This window comes from Podarcis gaigeae (assembly GCF_964106915.1).
Source record: "Podarcis gaigeae genome assembly, chromosome: 10".
Taxonomy (NCBI): Eukaryota; Metazoa; Chordata; class Lepidosauria; order Squamata; family Lacertidae; genus Podarcis; species Podarcis gaigeae.
The window spans coordinates 44,211,741-44,229,856 of record NC_139686.1 but is presented as its reverse complement, the minus strand read 5'-3'; the positions used below and the strand labels follow the sequence as shown (position 1 = coordinate 44,229,856).

The 18,116-nt window shown below is 40.8% G+C and overlaps 1 protein-coding gene across 6 annotated transcripts in view; it reads right to left on the bottom strand.

Moving 5' to 3' along the window:
- The window catches only part of PTPRB (protein tyrosine phosphatase receptor type B), a 76,872-nt gene that overhangs the window by 12,395 nt on the left and 46,361 nt on the right, over positions 1 to 18,116 (bottom strand). For 5 of the 6 annotated variants that reach the window (XR_014555317.1, XR_014555318.1, XR_014555319.1 and 2 more), the window contains 13 exons: positions 17,157 to 17,426; positions 15,967 to 16,230; positions 13,848 to 14,111; positions 11,939 to 12,220; positions 10,541 to 10,819; positions 8,865 to 9,014; positions 8,107 to 8,350; positions 5,473 to 5,579; positions 4,153 to 4,252; positions 3,547 to 3,630; positions 3,428 to 3,445; positions 3,215 to 3,296; positions 1,747 to 1,837 (listed from right to left, as the gene is read on the bottom strand). Coding sequence is in view for 1 of the 6 variants with exons in the window: in XM_083698875.1 (XP_083555001.1) it covers positions 1,747 to 1,837; positions 3,215 to 3,296; positions 3,428 to 3,445; positions 3,547 to 3,630; positions 4,153 to 4,252; positions 5,473 to 5,579; positions 8,107 to 8,350; positions 8,865 to 9,014; positions 10,541 to 10,819; positions 11,939 to 12,220; positions 13,848 to 14,111; positions 15,967 to 16,230; positions 17,157 to 17,426 (2,235 nt within the window). In the remaining 5 variants the exon portion in view is untranslated. Of the gene's footprint in view, positions 1 to 1,746; positions 1,838 to 3,214; positions 3,297 to 3,427; positions 3,446 to 3,535; positions 3,631 to 4,152; positions 4,253 to 5,472; positions 5,580 to 8,106; positions 8,351 to 8,864; positions 9,015 to 10,540; positions 10,820 to 11,938; positions 12,221 to 13,847; positions 14,112 to 15,966; positions 16,231 to 17,156; positions 17,427 to 18,116 lie in introns of all 6 variants that reach the window. The other variant, XR_014555316.1, reaches the window with a different exon arrangement.

Genomic DNA, 18,116 nt, shown 5'->3' with positions numbered 1-18,116 from the left:
AATGAATTCTTACAGGCAAATATACTGGGAATTATTCCAACTGGCTGCAAAACCTCTGATTAGCTAAGGGAGGAATTGACAATATAGAGGAAATATACATGTAGATTTTTAGATGTGTCATCAGGCTATTTCTTTTGTATCTTATATAATGGACAATTTTATAACAAAGCCAGAGAACCAGGATTCAGTGTTCCTTAGGTTTGTGCAAGAACATCTCCATGTGTTCTGGTGTTTTCTTTTTCCTGACTGCAGTTCCTCATACTACTGGATGGCTATACTGGATGGCTTTGGAGCAGCTTTCAGGTTCCAGATTTTGAGTTTCTTGGGACATTGCTTTAGGTAGCAGAAGGTACAAGAGGGTGCAAGGAGGGGAAAAATGATGATGAGCTGATTCTTCCATGACTCCAAGATCAAGGAAGAGAGATGGACGAGCGGTTAGCATATAGACACGCCCAGCTGTTGAGGTTTCACATTGCACAAAAGTCTTCTGGAGGCACAGCAGCAAGTGAAAAATGTATTTCATTGCAGCCATAAAAATTGGTTGCATTCTTCATTGTCCTCTTATTACCTTTTAGCAAGCAAGTAATATGATAAGCTTGCCCGATTAGGATTTCCCACAAAACCTCTATTCCTGGACAGAGTGGAGGCATGTGACCATGTTTTTGTGGATTAAAATTGGATCTTCTGTCCTCAGTTCTTTTCTCAAACAAGACTCCACTTATGGGACAGGGCACTTGCTTGTGTGAAGCTGAGATGAGGACTTCACCATGGGGGCAAATTCTGTTACAACACTGTAGCCCAGATTTTTGTCTCCAAAGATTCATCATTGGATACATTGGGTACTACTATTATTAACAGCTGAAAGAAAAACCCTCCCATGTGAAATTATACTGAAAACGGAAATGTTGCTTGAGAAGTTTCTTAGCTTTGGGATATCTTCTCTCTGATCACTTAAACTGACCCTTCCAAAAGATGTCATGGAAGATTTGGTTGACACCTTCACCAGTTAAGATGAGGGAGGCTGTTCCTCTTATCTTGGCTATTTGACTTGGGAGTCCTCACTGTCTCAGTAAATGTTCCCAAAACATGAGAGAGTATACTATGGAGATCCTGTTTTTATTGCTATTCTCTTCTTGACATGTTGCAGTAGAGTTCTTAGAGTTTGTAGATGAAAAAAAGACATGCACTCTTTGAAAACGCATCCTACTTTCACTTGTTCTGTGTTCTAAAGTCATGGACCATTAATCTTTCTGTGGACTTTAAATTTATTCTGATAGATAAAAGAAAAATCTACTGCCTACCAAATCAGTAATGCTGGTTGAGTGATTTATGGACGTATTAGAACAGGTTTGGTTTCTGGTTTTTTTGAGCAAATACTAAACTCGGCTGTTTGTCTTTTGGCTGATCACATAAAACCAACCATGCATGCAAAGGTTGCTATTTATTGCTACATCTGCCTACCATCAACAGTGACAATTCAGCAAAATTGCTTTAACGGCTGAAGCCTTTCATAACCAAGATGAACATTATTAGTCACTGCACTTTGGGTTCGAAGTGAGAGAATTCTCTCATTATGCGACCTGCAGTATGAATATCAAAGGGTAAGACCCCTTGATGGGAGTGGTGCTTTTCTGCCAGGTAGAAGTACTGGGATGAAGGATATACCACATTTCCTGCCTCTCTTATTCTTGCTGAAAAGATGTAGGAAGAGAAAAGGAAAAGGCTTGCATCCAGCAGGAAACTTACAGGGCAATATATTATTGTATCGATTTTTCCCTCTGTTCTCTGGCAAAAGTGCTATGTCACACAATTGGTTTCGACCCACATCCTTTAGATCCTGTAAAATCCAAAAGAAAGAAAAGAGGGGATGAAAATGGTTAAATTATATTCATATATGGTCTCTATAGCACATCAGCTATCCAAGACTAAAGGATGGAAACAGATGTGTGATTGAATTCAAGCAGTTCTGGATTTGTGCCAAGTACCAAGTGGTTCAAGCCTTTGATCCTCACCTCTCCAAGGCAATTTCTAGTGCTAAGCTACTATACAATAGAGCCACTTCTCATCATGCCAGATGAATCTGTTGCTTAGAAACTTGGGAACTTGCTTAAATAAATGCAAATAATAAAGACTTTGGAGGCTGACATGCAATGTACTCGTATTGTCCATAGAGGATCAACCTGGAAACCACAAGAAAGGAATGTGATGTTCCACTCAGGTCCTGCTTGCAGGTGTCCTGCCGCCCCCCACCATAGGCAACTGGTTGGCCTCTGTGAGAACAGGATGCTGCACAAGATGGGCATGATCCAGGATGGCTTTTCTTAATTGGATTGAGAGGGGATGCCTGAGGGCGATGTACATAGATGGATGAGCTGCACTGCTCAGAGACCCAATAAGTGCCAACCAAGAGTGGAAAAGCACCATATATACATACTGTTGGGTACTGCAAAGGAGAAACAGCCGAGAGGGAACAAACCAGGAGGAACAAATAGTGCACAGTAATATTCAGCAGCCACTTCAGGTCAAAATGCTGATATAAACAGTTTGTGTCGGTTGCTGAAAACTGTTGAGCAAGGACCCCAAAATGGCACCTGCATTTTTTAGCCTATGCCCTAGAGCCCTATTCCACTGATACCTCCCTCTGGCACCTGCTGCTATCTATGTCATGTCCCTTTCCATCTTGATTCCCAGTATAGCTGAAGGAGCGTCTCCACCCCCATCATTCTGCCTGGACGCTGAGGTCCAGCGCCAAGGGCCTTCTGGCGGTTCCCTCATTGTGAGAAGCAAAGCTACAGGGAACCAGGCAGAGGGCCTTCTTGGTAGTGGCGCCCGCCTCCTCCCATCAGATGTCAAAGAGATAAACGACTACCTGACATTTAGAAGACATCTGAAGGGAAGTTTTTAATGTGTGACATTTTAATGTATTTTTAATCTTTGTTGGAAGCTGCCCAGAGTGGCTGGGGAAACCCAGCCAGATGGGTGGGGTACAAATAATAAAATAACAACAACAACAACAACAACAACAACAACAATAATAATAATAATAAGAATTATTATTATTATTATTCCCAAACAATGCAACGTTTTCTCCCTGCGTATGTCAACTGCCACTGATCCGGTCTCCTTTAATACGACTGGCCTTGAGTCAATGCATTGTGAATGATAGCCAGATGTACCCAAACAGCCCATTCTTTTCACTCTGATTGGTCCTTACCTCATATTCCTTTGACAGGAGGTAGTTTGAGTCTGCTTGTAGTTTGGTGAAGTGCATTTCAAACTGACTGACTTTTACTGGGCTAAAACATTCAAAGCAAGGCGTGGGGAGGGGCAAGGAGAGAAAGAAAACACTGTATGTTAACACATTATTAAAACAAAGAGCCAGTATTTTCCAACACAGTAGAAAGGATGACTTAGCATTGGCTCTTACCTGGACATTTTCCGGCTCCTTCAGGTTATTTAGAAAGAAAGAAAAAGAAAGAAAAGGTCAGATGGTGATTAGACAGACTGCATTATCCAAGGATGCCAAGGCAAGCACTTTGACCTTACCCTTTTTGTCCCAGGTTCAGGTGAACAGAGAGCGGTCTGTCCCTGCGAATGCTCATTCTCACCATTGGTCTTTCATGGCCACTACTGCAACACAAGAAGTTGTCAAGTGTTTGTTATATCTGGTGCCCTAGTGAGGGAGGTATGTTGTTTTACCCTGCCAGGACAGCCACCTCCTGTGGCCAAAAGCAAACATGTCTGTTACAAGAACAATTCAAGACTGAATCATTGCAACATCACACTCCTCTATTTTTCTGTGGGACGCTGCTGCTTTGCACATGATGCACCTCCTCTTCAAAGAACAGTAATAGCATTAAGGCTGCAATCCTGCTCCTACTTATATTGACCAATAAATATTATAGCAAATCTATCTGCCACTCAAGATCACACACACACACACACACACACACACAGAGAGAGAGAGAGAGAGAGAGAGAGAGAGAGAGCACTTAGGACCTACTGAGGAATAGCTTCAAAAGGTGCAACTATAAAATCGTAGTTCTCGCATTTAGAGCACCTGTCATAAAGTGAAATTTACATTGCATGATGAATAAGTTTATATTTATTCTTTCTGGTGCCAGGAAAAAAGAAATGTGAATTTCTACTCACTTTGCTTTTCGTCTGCAGACAAGCAATGCAGTGACAGCCACCAGCATAATTATTAGGAACAGACCAGCGCTCACCCCTTCGACAACTCCAAGTGAGGGCTCTGAAACAATTGTATACACAGATCAGACTTAAGAGTTTTAAAGTTAGAAGAAAGGTCATGATAGAATAGCCTATGTCTACCTTTTGCTGTTTTCCGATACAATTCCTAGCAAGGATCTGCACAAGCAAACACATGTGTGTGCATACAATGGGACAGTTTGGACTGATTAGAATTATGTAACTGTTGCTGTTTCAGTGTTTTAAATTATGTATTTATCACATACAAATGTAAGAAAAGCCCTGCTGGATCTGCCCAAAGGCCCATTTTGTCGAGCATCCTGCCCTCAGAGTGGCCAACCAGAAACCTATGGGGAGTTTGCAGGCAGGACCTGCATACAACAACACTCTCCCTTCCCCATGGGTTCCAGCAGCATGCATTCAGAAGCATATTGCCTCCAACTGTAGAGGGAGAACATAGCTACCAGGGTTAGCGAAAGCTAAATCCTTCATGTGCAAAGGGTAGTATTCTGTCAGTTACCAAACTCTGAGGACAAACAGCAGAAGAGGGGTTGTTACTTTCATCTCCTGTTTTATCTCCCTACCTGTGGTTCCAAGCAAATGGTAATGCAGAGGCATACTGCCTCCAAAAGTGAACATAGCCAGCATTTTTTAAAATTATAAATCAACCTGTGAGCATTTGGTCAAACCACAATTTAGAAACTCCTGAATGAATGAGTAGCTAAAAAATAAATAAAAAATATATAAAAGTGTGTGTGTGAGGGGGGATAACTATGTTAAAAATAAACATTCTAGTGCTGAACCCATATTATTTCTGGTTTCAAATGTACTGTAATTCTGAAATGCAGAAAATGCTTAAATAAAGAAGGAGCGATGAAAAAAAATCCTTAAAGCAGAACAATATAAAACTTTATGAGTCCCAGTCAGCTCTGGCTGAAATTAGACTTGCAAAATCGTCTTCTGATGACCCGTCCCTATTAAGAGGCAGGCTTCCACATTCTCCACAACATCAGACACTCTCTAGAGATTCATCAAAGGTGGCTCACTACAGAGTCTCCAAGTGAAGATGGCATGAACCACGTTGCTTACAGGTTCTCATTAAATAGCAGTGGCTGAATCAGCCTTCTAAATGGATGGATTTGACGAAAGTCACTTTTGGCCAAGACAGAGCTCTACAAGCCCCTTCCTGCTGTCTTTTGTCTCCATCAAATGCTCAGGTTTTAGATACCTTTAAATGCTTCATAGGTAGGAGGGGAAACTGACCTGACTCGGTAACAATTGGCAAAGAGAAATAGGTATCAGAGAACAGGGGCTCGGGAAGTTCCTTCAGGTCTTCTTTGAAGAGTTGTGTGAAAGCCCGGATGCTGATCCTGGAAAGGAGGGGAATGGTTTTTAAAATTAGATTTCCCTGGGATGTATAATATACAATGATAGTGCTAAATGGAAGGAAGCATTTGAATTGTTAAGGGTTATAGGAATACTGAATATTAAACCAGGGCTGGGGAACTTGTGGCTCTCCAGATGTTGATGGACTACAACGCCCATGATCCTTGACTAAAAGCCATGTGGCTGGGACTAAGGCCAATGATATCTGGAGGGCCAAAGGACCCCAGTTCTGTATTAAAGGCTACACAAAGTAATAAGACATATAAAGCCAGGCTTCTGACCTGTCACTACTTGTAATTTACTAGTAATTTTCATCTCCTACTGCTTTAGAGTGATGCAACAGCCAGTCAGAAAACATCTGTAATGTGCCCATATTGGGCCAAGGCCACAACACTTTGAAATGTGAGGACGGAGAAGAAATTTTAATGCTTCCCATCCTTTCCTCTGTGTACTTTCCTTGACTTAAATTACCCCACATTCAAAGCTACTATTAGCTGCAGTGGTAGCGTTGGGATACAGGGCCTGTACTGCAGCAAGAGGTCAGCAAAGCTGTTTTGGTTACTCTCAGTTTTTGATATTTCTAAGTCTAAATTAAGTTCTCCACATACCTACATCAGTTTGCACACACGCATGCATACACACACTAAAAGTCCTAATGGAAATTTATCAACATTTCAGTGTGAATTTCTCCTAATGCACACATTTTTGCAAAGTATTTCCCTGAATATAATGCATCTTTATATGTCATTTCCACAAATATCTGTGTTTTTATGCCCTTTTTACCCTAAGACATTTTACATTTTACTTGACTGGAGAAGTGTGATTTTTAAAAAAATGCTGCGTTTTGATTTTCATATTGTTTTGGAAAGTGTAGATTGGGGAAGATCGCCTCTAAATGCAAACTTAATCAAATTTCTCTTCCATTCCTAATTGTACCTACTTTCCTCTTATTCTACAGCCATTAGCAACTTCAGACTATGTGTGCGTGTGTGATTTAAATAAGGGAAACTGTTAGGAAGAGTTAAGCCTGCTTTTCTAGCACTGTGGGCTTAATACAATCCCTCTGTGGTTTCTTTTTTGTAAATAAAAGGGCTTTGAGCAATCCAGTCATGGATCTCCTGAGTTCTCTGCGGTTTGGCTCCTAATAATTTAAGAAAGAAATGAATGCAAGAACCTAGGATGCTTCTGACATTTTGCGCTTAACCCCTCCCCACCTTTTCCCTATGAATTTCTTGCACCTTAATCATACTGCTTGCTCTCTGTGCTGCATACAGTGCTTCAGATTGTTTGCTAAATCACAATGCAGAACCTGGCCTTTGTCTTTGAATATGTTGATCACAAACTGCACAGGGCATTTCATAATCCACAAATGCTCCCAGCTTGTTTTAGGGGATAGTCCTGCAAGCAAGCTCAAAAAGCCCTTTGAACATAGTCAGAGGAAATGCATTATAACAAAAGTTTTGCAATGACCTGTAAGAGAGTGGGAGACATTTTGCACTGAGACTAATGCACACTTAAGAGATGAAAGAAACCACATAGGATTAGTCTCACTACCCAGTGGGCAGTGTTGCTTACTTTGCTTTATCATTGTCAATTCTCAAAGTTGGCTACATAATACATTTGGAAAACTGGGCCCACCTTCTAAAGAACTGGCACTCTGATTCTAAAGTTCTGCATTATGATGACTAATATTGTTTTGGCAGAGAGTTTGGTGCACTTATCCTAAATACGTATTTGTTGGCACAGCAAACCTAAGTTCTGGGCTGTAACAGATTATTCAGCAGCCCCATACTAATAGGTAGACCCTGGTTAGTAACTCCACAGTCAATCAGAAAATGATTGTACATTTATACCTGTTTTTAAACTGGAACAATGGCAAAGTTATCCAACTGATTATACTTTCATGAGATCATTTTTCTAGTCTGAGAATTTCAGAGAAAAACTTACCATAGACAGTAGTTTAAATAGGCTAGTAAAAATTCAGACCCTACAAGGTTGGAGTTTTTTCTCACAAGTCAACAGGATTTATGATAGGGGGGGGGGGAATGGAAAAAATAACTTGATCATGATTTTTGGACCATTTGAGTTTGGCAACTGGTCTTACACTGACAAAAGAGTCTAGTACATTTTGCCCACAATTTCAAAAGTATCCATCATGTGTATGCTGGTATTTTAGCTGCACTGAACACTTTTATACTGCAAATGAGGACTAGGGACCATCCTAAGGTTATCCGCTGAGGGATTAGCACGTTCACCGATCAGTGTAAAAATGACACGCTACAGAGTCCTCTATCTAACTCACTGCAGGATAGACAGACATGGGTGAAGGAAATGTTTAGACATTATCTATGAGACAGAGCAGGGCAAAGTTATTATAAATGGCACAGTAAAGCACAGATAACATCATGCAACAGAGGCTATTAATTTTCGGTAGTTCAAATGCTTCCAGAAAGCACAGTTCCAAATGACAAGCCACATTTTTTGTGGCATGATTACCGCACTAAATCTGACCTATAGGCAGTTCTGGGTTTTAGTGGCCCATCGCAATATTTCTGCTGATTTGGATCACACTTTCCTCCCAGATTTTCCATCTCTGCTCCAAGCTTAATATCAAAGCTCTTTGAAACGCTGTCAGGGCTTTCAGTGCATTTACTTGCAAAATAATCTGTTTGATAGATTTGGATGGAGTTGTTGTGTTTGTATTCCAAGTAAGAAGGCAAAGGGTGATGCTCTTCTGGCTTCCGCTCTTCACTGCCTAGAAAGGGGTGATTGGAAAAGTTAAAAAATGGAAGTAAAATACTGTGTTATTACTGCAGAACAAGGCTTGTGGGGATCAAATTACAGTGGTACCTCAGGTTACATACGCTTCAGGTTACATACGCTTCAGGTTACAGACTCCACTAACCCAGAAATAGTGCTTCAGGTTAAGAACTTTGCTTCAGGATGAGAACAGAAATCGTGCTCCCGCGGCGCGGCAGCAGCAGGAGGCCCCATTAGCTAAAGTGGTGCTTCAGGTTAAGAACAGTTTCAGGTTAAGAACGGACCTCAGGAACGAATTAAGTACTTAACACGAGGTACCACTGTACAGACCTATAGATTACCAAGGACCCCTGATACTTTTCTGTTAAGATGCTTTATCCATGATTATTGTATATTGAAATCACCCTTGTGGTCATAATGGGATTTTACAATGATCAACCAGATTGTGGAAGACTATGGCAAAGGAACTACGTCAATGCAGGCTATCTTGTATAGCCATGGAAACTTACCATCAGCTTCTCTCACAACCACGGTAAAATATTTCACAGCTCCATTGGTGTCACTGAACCAGCTGCAATTGAAAGCGAAGTGGATGGAAGATTTGGTAATGACTGCATCCTTTTTGTTCACTCGAATATGTGCAGGTGGTGGTGGAGGGCCTAAATGATAGCAGTAGTTGTGTTACAAAAGCTGTATTTTATCAATAAGTACTAGGCACCTAAATGCAAACTTTTACCCAAGTGGAATCAAATATCCACTGAAATGCTCTTCCTAGCCACCAAAACATCTCTTGTTGTTGAAGATTAATAAGCAGAATGCAGCAGTGTGCTAGGTTGCAGTGAGCTCCATTGCATATTTCTGTAGTCTTTCTTCATCTCTGTATATCAGGGGTAGGAAACTGGATTCGTCCACTGCAAGCCAAGTTTGTCAGGTGGGCAGGGCTCAGTGTACAGCACTTTGCAAGACCCAACCATCAGCTGCGAATGCCTTTAGAATTCAAATTCTAATAACTCAACAGTGGTTTCAGGCTGCTCATCCTTTCTTTGTTAATAGAACACTTAGCATTAAAAGTGCATTTATATTAAGGAAAACTGCTGGTACATTAGTGAGATATACAAAATGTGTTCATTAGGAAAAAATCGAACTAAAATGTAAAGGATTTTTGTCATGGTTTTTCTTTAAAGAAACTCTTGCAAATTGCTGCAGAGAATGTAGAGAACCAAGTTTAAGATGGGGAAAATGAGAAACAGAGAACCGAAATTGGCAGGTCCTTCCATCCCTAGTGGAAATAAGGTTCACTGTACCTGTGCACATGCAACTCCTTCCTCGCTTAATTGCATATGTTTTAATAAACCAGATTTCTGGTGGGATAGGACGAGTGGTACAACCCTAAGACATCACCAGGTCTACCCCAATAGGAAGTGACTTAAGAAAACACTCTCTGTATACAGATGGTGGCAGCAAGTGCTTGAGAAGTGCATTCTCAGCATGAATTGGATTAAAACCAGAATGTACTTTACATCAACCAACAATGTGGGACAGCACTGACACAGCGGCAATATGCGTACAGCAACCCTAAATACAACTGCATCCAGCACTAAATGCACATCATCAGACTGTGTGTGTACATGCCTAGAAACCAATGGTTGTCACCCGCCATTATGGCATCTTCTCCATTTTTTTCTGAAGGGGAAATGATTGAACTGTTGAGGATTCACAGAAGCTATGCTTTCTTCCCTTAACATCTGGTACAATAAGCAAACGTCAAGAGAAGGGAGAAAGGCTTGTGAGAATCTAGATTTCCTGTTTCATAACTGTAGGAAGGAAGATACACCTAGCTGTTTTGTTTGAAGGATGCAAAAGGGGGGAAAGGTGAAAGAAACAGTTTGCAAATGGAAGGTAAACCAATAACTGAGTTTTGCTGGCATGTTAGAATATATAAACTGCCTATGACTTTTAAAAGTATGAGTCAAGCAAGCAAGTTTAGCAATTAAAAATAACATTCAGCACTTTGAGAACTTATGTCAGCTCTTACAACATGCACTGAATGCAGCGGAACAGATGTTCCACATTATGGCCACATGTCATTCATTTCAAAGTATTGCATCATGCATTGGAAACCATCTCCCCCCTTTTTGCTTTCCATTGCAATGCAATGTAGCCATCCATACAATAAAAGGCTTACGGTCTATCATAGTGATGGTATTGTCTTCTACCACCTCACTGGTCATATCGGCTGACTGCACTTTGATGGAAACCAAGTATCTTGTATGGGGAACGAGGGTCATGATGTTGTACACAGATGTCTCCCTCTCTATTCTTCTGGAGAACTCAATCTCCGCAGTGTCCATTTTTTTGCACTCAATACTATATCCATCAAAATCAGAGTCAGGAGGGATCCAGGAGCAAGCAATGGCAGTCGAGTTCTGCGGTCGGCAATGCAAACTTTGTATCTTGTCTGGCCCTTTGAAGCAAAGCAGGAGCAGAATCAATAATGTGCATTGTATATTTCGAGCTTACTTTATAGCACAAAGATGTATCTCACCATACGAAAGCTAAAATTAAATTAGGGAACAGCATGGTAATGTACTAATGCTAATGTTAATGCTACAGTTAATTAGATGGCAGCCATATTATTTAAGTTCCTTTGAACTCAACCTATTACTTTGCAAAATCATATTTATGTCTTATATCTGTTGTTATGAATCATTTATACAGCACTTTTAAAAATTGCTATGTCTTCACAGTGTTTGTCTTATTCACCCTCAAAATAATCCTGTAATAAAATTAGGTCACTGTTTTATTGCTGACTGAGATGAGAGATAGGAGTTTCACTGCTATTTGTGTGTGCAATATTTATACCACACCCTCCCTATAAGAACCCAGGGGGGTCATAGATATGCCTATCCCATTACAGTCTCAGAACAGTCACGTGAGCTAAGTCCAAAGGCAATGTTTGAAGACATATGGAGACAGTAAACTTGCTGAAGCTATGCAGCTCAGGGTCTTCTCAATATCTGGATGGGGACAGCATAGGAAACCAATAGGGCTGTCCTAAGACATTTTGCAGAATGGCATCCCCATCATTCCATGTACAATGGAGCCAACTAGACTGGCCATTAGACCTTATTTCAATTCTGGCAATGGGACAGAGTTCTTTACCATAGTGTTTCTCAACCTTTTCCTGACCTAGTTTCCTTCCTGTGACCCCCCCTTGTCCTATTAGGACAACCTGGTGCATGCATTTGATCAGTGAGAGCTCTGAGCTCTTCACCAGATGAGGATACAACAGAAATGTGAAACAGGTAAAAACATCAATCCCTGCACAAGCACTCATGAATCAGCTGGCGGTTGGGGTGGAGTACTGGGTCAAGACTAACATTAAGGGGGATCGCAACAGCAGTACCACAACTATACAAATATATGGTAACATAGTAAGATGCAGGTCCCCAAATGGATGTTGGGGCTATGGATGTTGTTGACTACTGTGCTAATATAAATTCATATAATATAAATGAGCATTAACTAAAGCACTGGAGGTTAATACCAAACTTTTCATCAATGTCCCAATATGGTGTCTTACTTGTTCTCACGGTTCCAGAAAGTGATTTACTGTACGTTTTATGAATGATTCCACTAACGCTCCTAACACTGAAGTGATACAGTCTCCCTGGGTGGAGTCCATTTATTTTGCGTCCTTTTGATTTGCTACTACTGTAAGGATTGGAAACTGTGAGGGTCTCCCTTGGGGTCCATTGAAGTTCGAAGTCATCATAATCCGTCCAGTCAGGAGGGCCCAACCACATGATGGTCAAGGAAGTGTTGGTGACATCAGCAAATGACACTGTGTTCGGAGGGATTGGCACTAAGAGAGAGAAAGCGTAAAATGGGAAAATAATTACCCGTTACATTACTCTTGAATACATAATAATTCCAAAAAAATTTAAGAAGGAAACCAACAAATAGATTTCTGTTTTGTTCAGGAGTTATGTATTTGGCCTTGTTCACATTTGGGTTGACTCTCATCCATGTTTCCTCCATTCAGATTTGACCTTATTAGTCCATACCTGTGTTCATTTGCAGCTGAAGATCAAATCCACTAGTTTCCATCCATACCTGTAGACATTCCCTTTTGGCTTTCTCCCTGCATTCAAATTTGCTGATTCAAATGTATTAATTTTGTGCAAACAGGGCAAGCATGCAGGAATCTGCTGAGCAGTGTGTACACCCTTTTTTAAAAAAAGGTATCCACCCAGGAATCGTCAGTAACACACACCAGGGAATTCCCATTTCCAAATATGTTTGCATGTACACACTTTATATTCAATCCTAAAATGGCATGCATTTCCCATTCTAAAATAGGAAAATGGTTGTGTGATAGAGTAATATATAGTGAAATCAATAGGGGGGAATGAAGCAGGGAGATCTGGAGAAACCATGGGTTTTTTGTTTTCCAGTATTGCACAAATATGTTTTCTTTTTCTTTTTAAGCTGCCTAAGAAGTTTGCAATAAATAGGTACTACCACTGCCAGAACAGAGCTGGTGTTAGGGAAGTGTAAGGTGTGTGGAAGACGAGTTGCAAAATGGATTCTTGATCCCCAGCAAAAAAGAGAGAGTCTCAAGTGGAGTTGCATTTTTCAAAATTTATCAAATTATCAATGGACTGGGGAAATTCAAATTTGCATGAGGAAACCAACAGGATAGGAGATGTTTGAGGGGGACATGATGTGGACAATGCTATTTAAATGGAACTTGAAATACACATTAAAGTCAGGCGTGGACAAGCCCTTTGTTTACTCCACCTTGACTGGAGACTTCTTTCATATTTCCAAAAATCATCTACTGACAGCTGTAGGAATGCCCGCTGGGTGTGAAGCACACTTCCGCCCACAGACAAGCCACAGCTGTCTGAACGCCATGTCCTCTATCTAACCTTTTGCTTTCTCAGTAGTCTGCTGTGCCCTGTCTGTGACCTTTGTCTCCTCTGTTTAAACATTGTTCAAGGGGAAAGTGACGTGGTGGAAACAGGTGCCAAAATAACTTTGTACCACCCCACGATCTCGTGTTTGGAAGATGTGTAAAGGGCACAGTCCAAAATGTGTCTGACTGGTTTTGCATATTGTGCTGATAAAAAGAGCCTCTGCAAAGCTAGCCGGCAGCTTGCTTATGCACAGCTCACCTGCATCATCAACTTCTGGCTCGTCTCCTTCACTTCAGGCAGCAGGTTCACTGGAGAACTTCCCAAAGTTTTCTACTAGCGGAACATGAAATATTGAGAGTGCTAAAGCCGGGGGGGGGGGGGCAGGGAATGCAAAAGTCAAATCCAAGATGCACAAGCAACCCTGAGTGAAATTGTTGGACTTAAGGCCAAAGCAGATCAATGATTGGATTTCCCAGTGTCTTTATTTTGCTACACCTGCTGATTAGAGCATTGAAGCAATCAGTGATAGCAGCAACAGTATAAACAAGACAAGTAACTGCTGTTCTTTACCTGTTCTGCCTTTAGTATCTGCTGTATTGGTCAGGTCACCACTATAGGTAACTACAACAAGGGTGTATATTCCGCCAGGGACTAAGCCCTGGAAGTGCCATTCTGTCAAGTCTTTTCCGTACTGTGCTTCTTTCTGTGTGCCATTTGGGTTATAGAGATTCAGTTCATAGGAGTCAACGTCTCCTGCTGCTGGGTCCCAGGTAAACCACAGACTCTCTGTCATGTTTTTATTGAACCCTTTCAGATTGGTAACTGAGGCTGGAACTATGAAAAAAAAAAGGAAACAGTGGAGAGTCACTCTGCATCCTAGGGCAGGTGAAGATGACAATTAGTTATGGTACCCATACAAGGGCATAATAAAAATAGGTTAAATAATAATAATCCTAATGTCTCCAATCATTAGACATTTTAATTAAAAACAACCCTGGCCACTGAAAACTATTAAGTTCCTTTTGGTATTTTATACTTTGCTTAATTATTCTTTCCGCTTTTTAGCTGCCTTTCTTTACAAAATGTACTCCAAGGTGAAATACTAGAAAGATAGCCTAGCATAATAGCCAAAACAGAATAAAAACATGTTCATACATAGAAAAGGCAGGTCAAACATATCCATACATAGAAAAGGCAGGTCTAACATATCCTACCCTCTGAACAAGGCCACAAATATCTGAAACTCTCCCAAAGGTCTGGGTAAAAAGAATTTTTTTGCCTGGTGCTGAAAATAGTGATGGCACCAGGCATACATCTATGGGGAAAGCATTCTGTAAGCAGGGAGCTACCACTGAAAAATGACTGTCCCTGTGTTGTCACCTTCTGTCCCTCCCTTCCAGAAAACACACCGACAAGGGCCTTGAATACCAAATGCAGGGTCCAGATTGGTTCATGTGGGGAAAGGCAGCCTTTGAGGTACTAGGGTCTTGAGCTGCAGATGGCTTTATAGGTCAAAACAAGCACTTTTAATTGAAACTAATCAGTAGCCAGTGGAGTTATGCCCAAATTGGTTTTATATGCTCAGGTTGTCTTGCCTTGATCAGCAGTCTGGCTGCTGAATTCTGTACCAGCTGTAGTTTCTAAACCTTCTTCAAAGGCAGCCTCCCCCTATGTACTTCCTGAAGGTTACCAGAGCATAGACAACAGGCTATCCTAGTCCAGAAAGGGGTGGAGCTGGGCTACCAGTTGAAGCTGATGGAAGGCACTCTGTGTCACTGAGCTCACTAGAGCCTCAAGCAACAGTCATGGATCCAGGAGTACCCTCCAAGCTACGTACCTGCTCTTTCAGAGGGAGTGTGACCCACCCAGAGCAGGCCTCATCCCTTCCATCTGGTCTAGGGAGCCACCCACCAATAATGCCTCAGTCTTGTCTGGATTAAGCTTCATTTTACTGGCTCTCATCTAGTCCATTACCAAGGCCAGACATCAATCTAGCATTTCCACTGTCACACCAGCAGATGTAAAAGAGAAGTAGAGCTGTGTGTCATCAGCATATTGCTGACAACAACTGAACTGGTTGCCCTCCCCTAGATCCACCTTTGTGTACATCAAACACATGCCCAGTTAAGCTTCAGCCAAATTGGGGTTTGCCAACACGAGAGTCCCATGGACTGCAAGAAGATCAAACCTATCCATTCTTAAGGAAGTCAGCCCTGAGTGCTCACTGGAATACTTTGGCCATCTCATGAGAAGAGAAGACTCCCTGGAAAAGATCCTGATGTTGGGAAAGATGGAGGGCACAAGGAGAAGGGGACGACAGAGGATGAGATGGTTGGATAGTGTTCTCGAAGCTACCAGCATGAGTTTGACCAAACTGCGGGAGGCAGTGGAAAACAGAAGTGCCTGGTGTGCTCTGGTCCATGGGGTCATGAAGAGTTGGACATGACTAAACGACTAAACAACAAACAAACACAAATTTGCATCTTTGATCTGTTCCCTTGAAGAAATTCAAATTTCGTTATTTGTTTTAGGATGCTTCTGAGAACCCTTCTATCAAGACAGAGGAAAGCAGTCTGTGTTTTATTTATCGGCAACTCCTCTAGCAATCCCTTCTTACAATTAAAGTAGCCCATTGAGGTTTTAAAAGTGTATCTCACTGCTGATGGATCAGCTCATTAGATACTTTTACCTGTTCTCCCAAAGATGGATGATTCATTAGTAAGCTTGCCACTGTGGGTAACAATCACCATTTTGTACAACCTTCCTTGTACTAAGTTCTGGAAAGAATACTGCTTGAGATTCTGGTCTCCTGAAGTTCTGTCCTGGAGAGATTGGTCTGGATTATATAGAAAGATTTCATATTTGTCCAGCTCTCCCTGAGAAGTTGTCCAGCTAAATGACAGGCGCCCAGTGGTCGTATTTGTGACCTTCAGATTTGTGGCAGCTGCTGGAGCTGAAATAAGAGAAGATATTGCATCCACTGTTGTAGCTTTTGGCAAGCAGTAAGAAATGGGCAGCAGAAATGTCCTTTGAACCTCAGAAACTATGTTTATACATGTTTCATGCCAATATTTTTCTTCTATGTAGATTAACCCTTTGCTATCATTAAACACGACACATAGTTTAAGGGACATTATCAGAATCATGAGTAGATTGTTTTGCATTTATTAATTTATTTATTATCCTGCCTTTATTTGAATCAAAATCAAAGTAGTTTACAAACGCCAAAGAATGTGTAGTTAATGCAGTAATTTATTTAATAATTTTCGTGTTTGTGCAAAAATATTTGCTCAAGCAAAAATTAGAATTTTCATACGGTACTAAGATGACCCTTTTATCTGGGACAAAGTAAGCAAAACAGCAAGCAGAAGAAAATCATTTTCAGGCTGAATATACATTCTAGCCAATGTTGTTTTCGTATATTTTTAAATTGCATATTCTGGGAAAGTAAATGCTGATTTAAGCATCATGTGGCCCAAATCTGTTTTGCTAGATTTATATTTAGTATCCTCACTATCAGTTGCCTCCATCTCCTGCTCAAGCAAAGTTCTCATTAATTTCAGGTGAACCTTCTGACTGAACGAGGACAATCCATTTTACAGGTAGCTGCGGTACTGCAGACCAGTCTCCAAAAGCTTAAGGGAGGGATGATTTAAGGAGTTATATTATTTGTATATGTGCTGACATATTTAAAACCTATTTGGGTGCCTCAGCTAAAAAGAAAGTAATTAAAAATAACAATATTCATTCATAAAGGTACAAATACAAATATTCACAATACACTTTCTAAGATATTAAAAACGGAGCAGGTCTTCTGGAATATTCTATGTTTATAGCCTCAGTTATTTTGCTGTCCCCTAATAAAAATGCTGGAATTACCTGTTCGGCCTTCAGTTTCTGCCCGACGGCTGAAGAGGCCACCGCTGACTGTCAATATTTGTACTTTATACTTCTTCCCTGGTGTTAAATCTTCAAATTTGTGTTGCTTAGCAGTAGCTGGCTCTGATTTGTTGCTCAGAGGGATGCCGTGCTCAGTCAGAAGCAGGATGTCGTAACGTTCAGCCACACCAGCAGCGCTTTGCCAGGTTACAACCAACGAGTAACTGCTGTATGCATTGTCTGCATGTAATTTCTGAACAGGAGCAGGGACTGGGAACAATGGTTTAAAAGGTGAGGCTCATTCATGTGTCTTGAAAATTATTAGCTAATTAGTTGTGAACACACACATACACTACACACACATACAATTGTTGTTATCAAATTCAGTCAACCAGATCTCTTGTTCAGGTCAATCTGTGTCATCTTCCCATTTCCTTAGCACACAGAATATTTTGTATCCATCCTCATTAAAATTATATTTTGCAAGACAGAGCAGAGTGGGGGTGACATACATACCCATTCTGGTTCAACCAGGAGTCATGCATATTTATTCAGACCTGAGTTTAGCTAGATGCAAATAGTGCTCAAAAACTGATGTACTGTGTATTATAAATGTCAGGCCTAATAATCTAGTAAAGTTTTTACTGATTTAATGATTGAGAAATTCAGTATAAATGTATTTACATTTTTTTAAAAAAACACACCTCAGTGGGAGGGTGCCTTATTGAAGATCTTGAAGAAATAATATCTTTTCTCTTTCAGATTCTGTAAATAATGTTTAGCATTCATTGGCCATATTCAGACAATCATATCAAGGTGTAATGAGCCAAGCTAGGAACAAGCCTTTTCACAGCATTTATAACTATCATTTCCTTTTCTATTCAAACTGGGACACGGAGGTTACCAGCTTTGAAACAGATCAGTATATTAACCCACAGTTTGACTTTGGTTTTAATATTC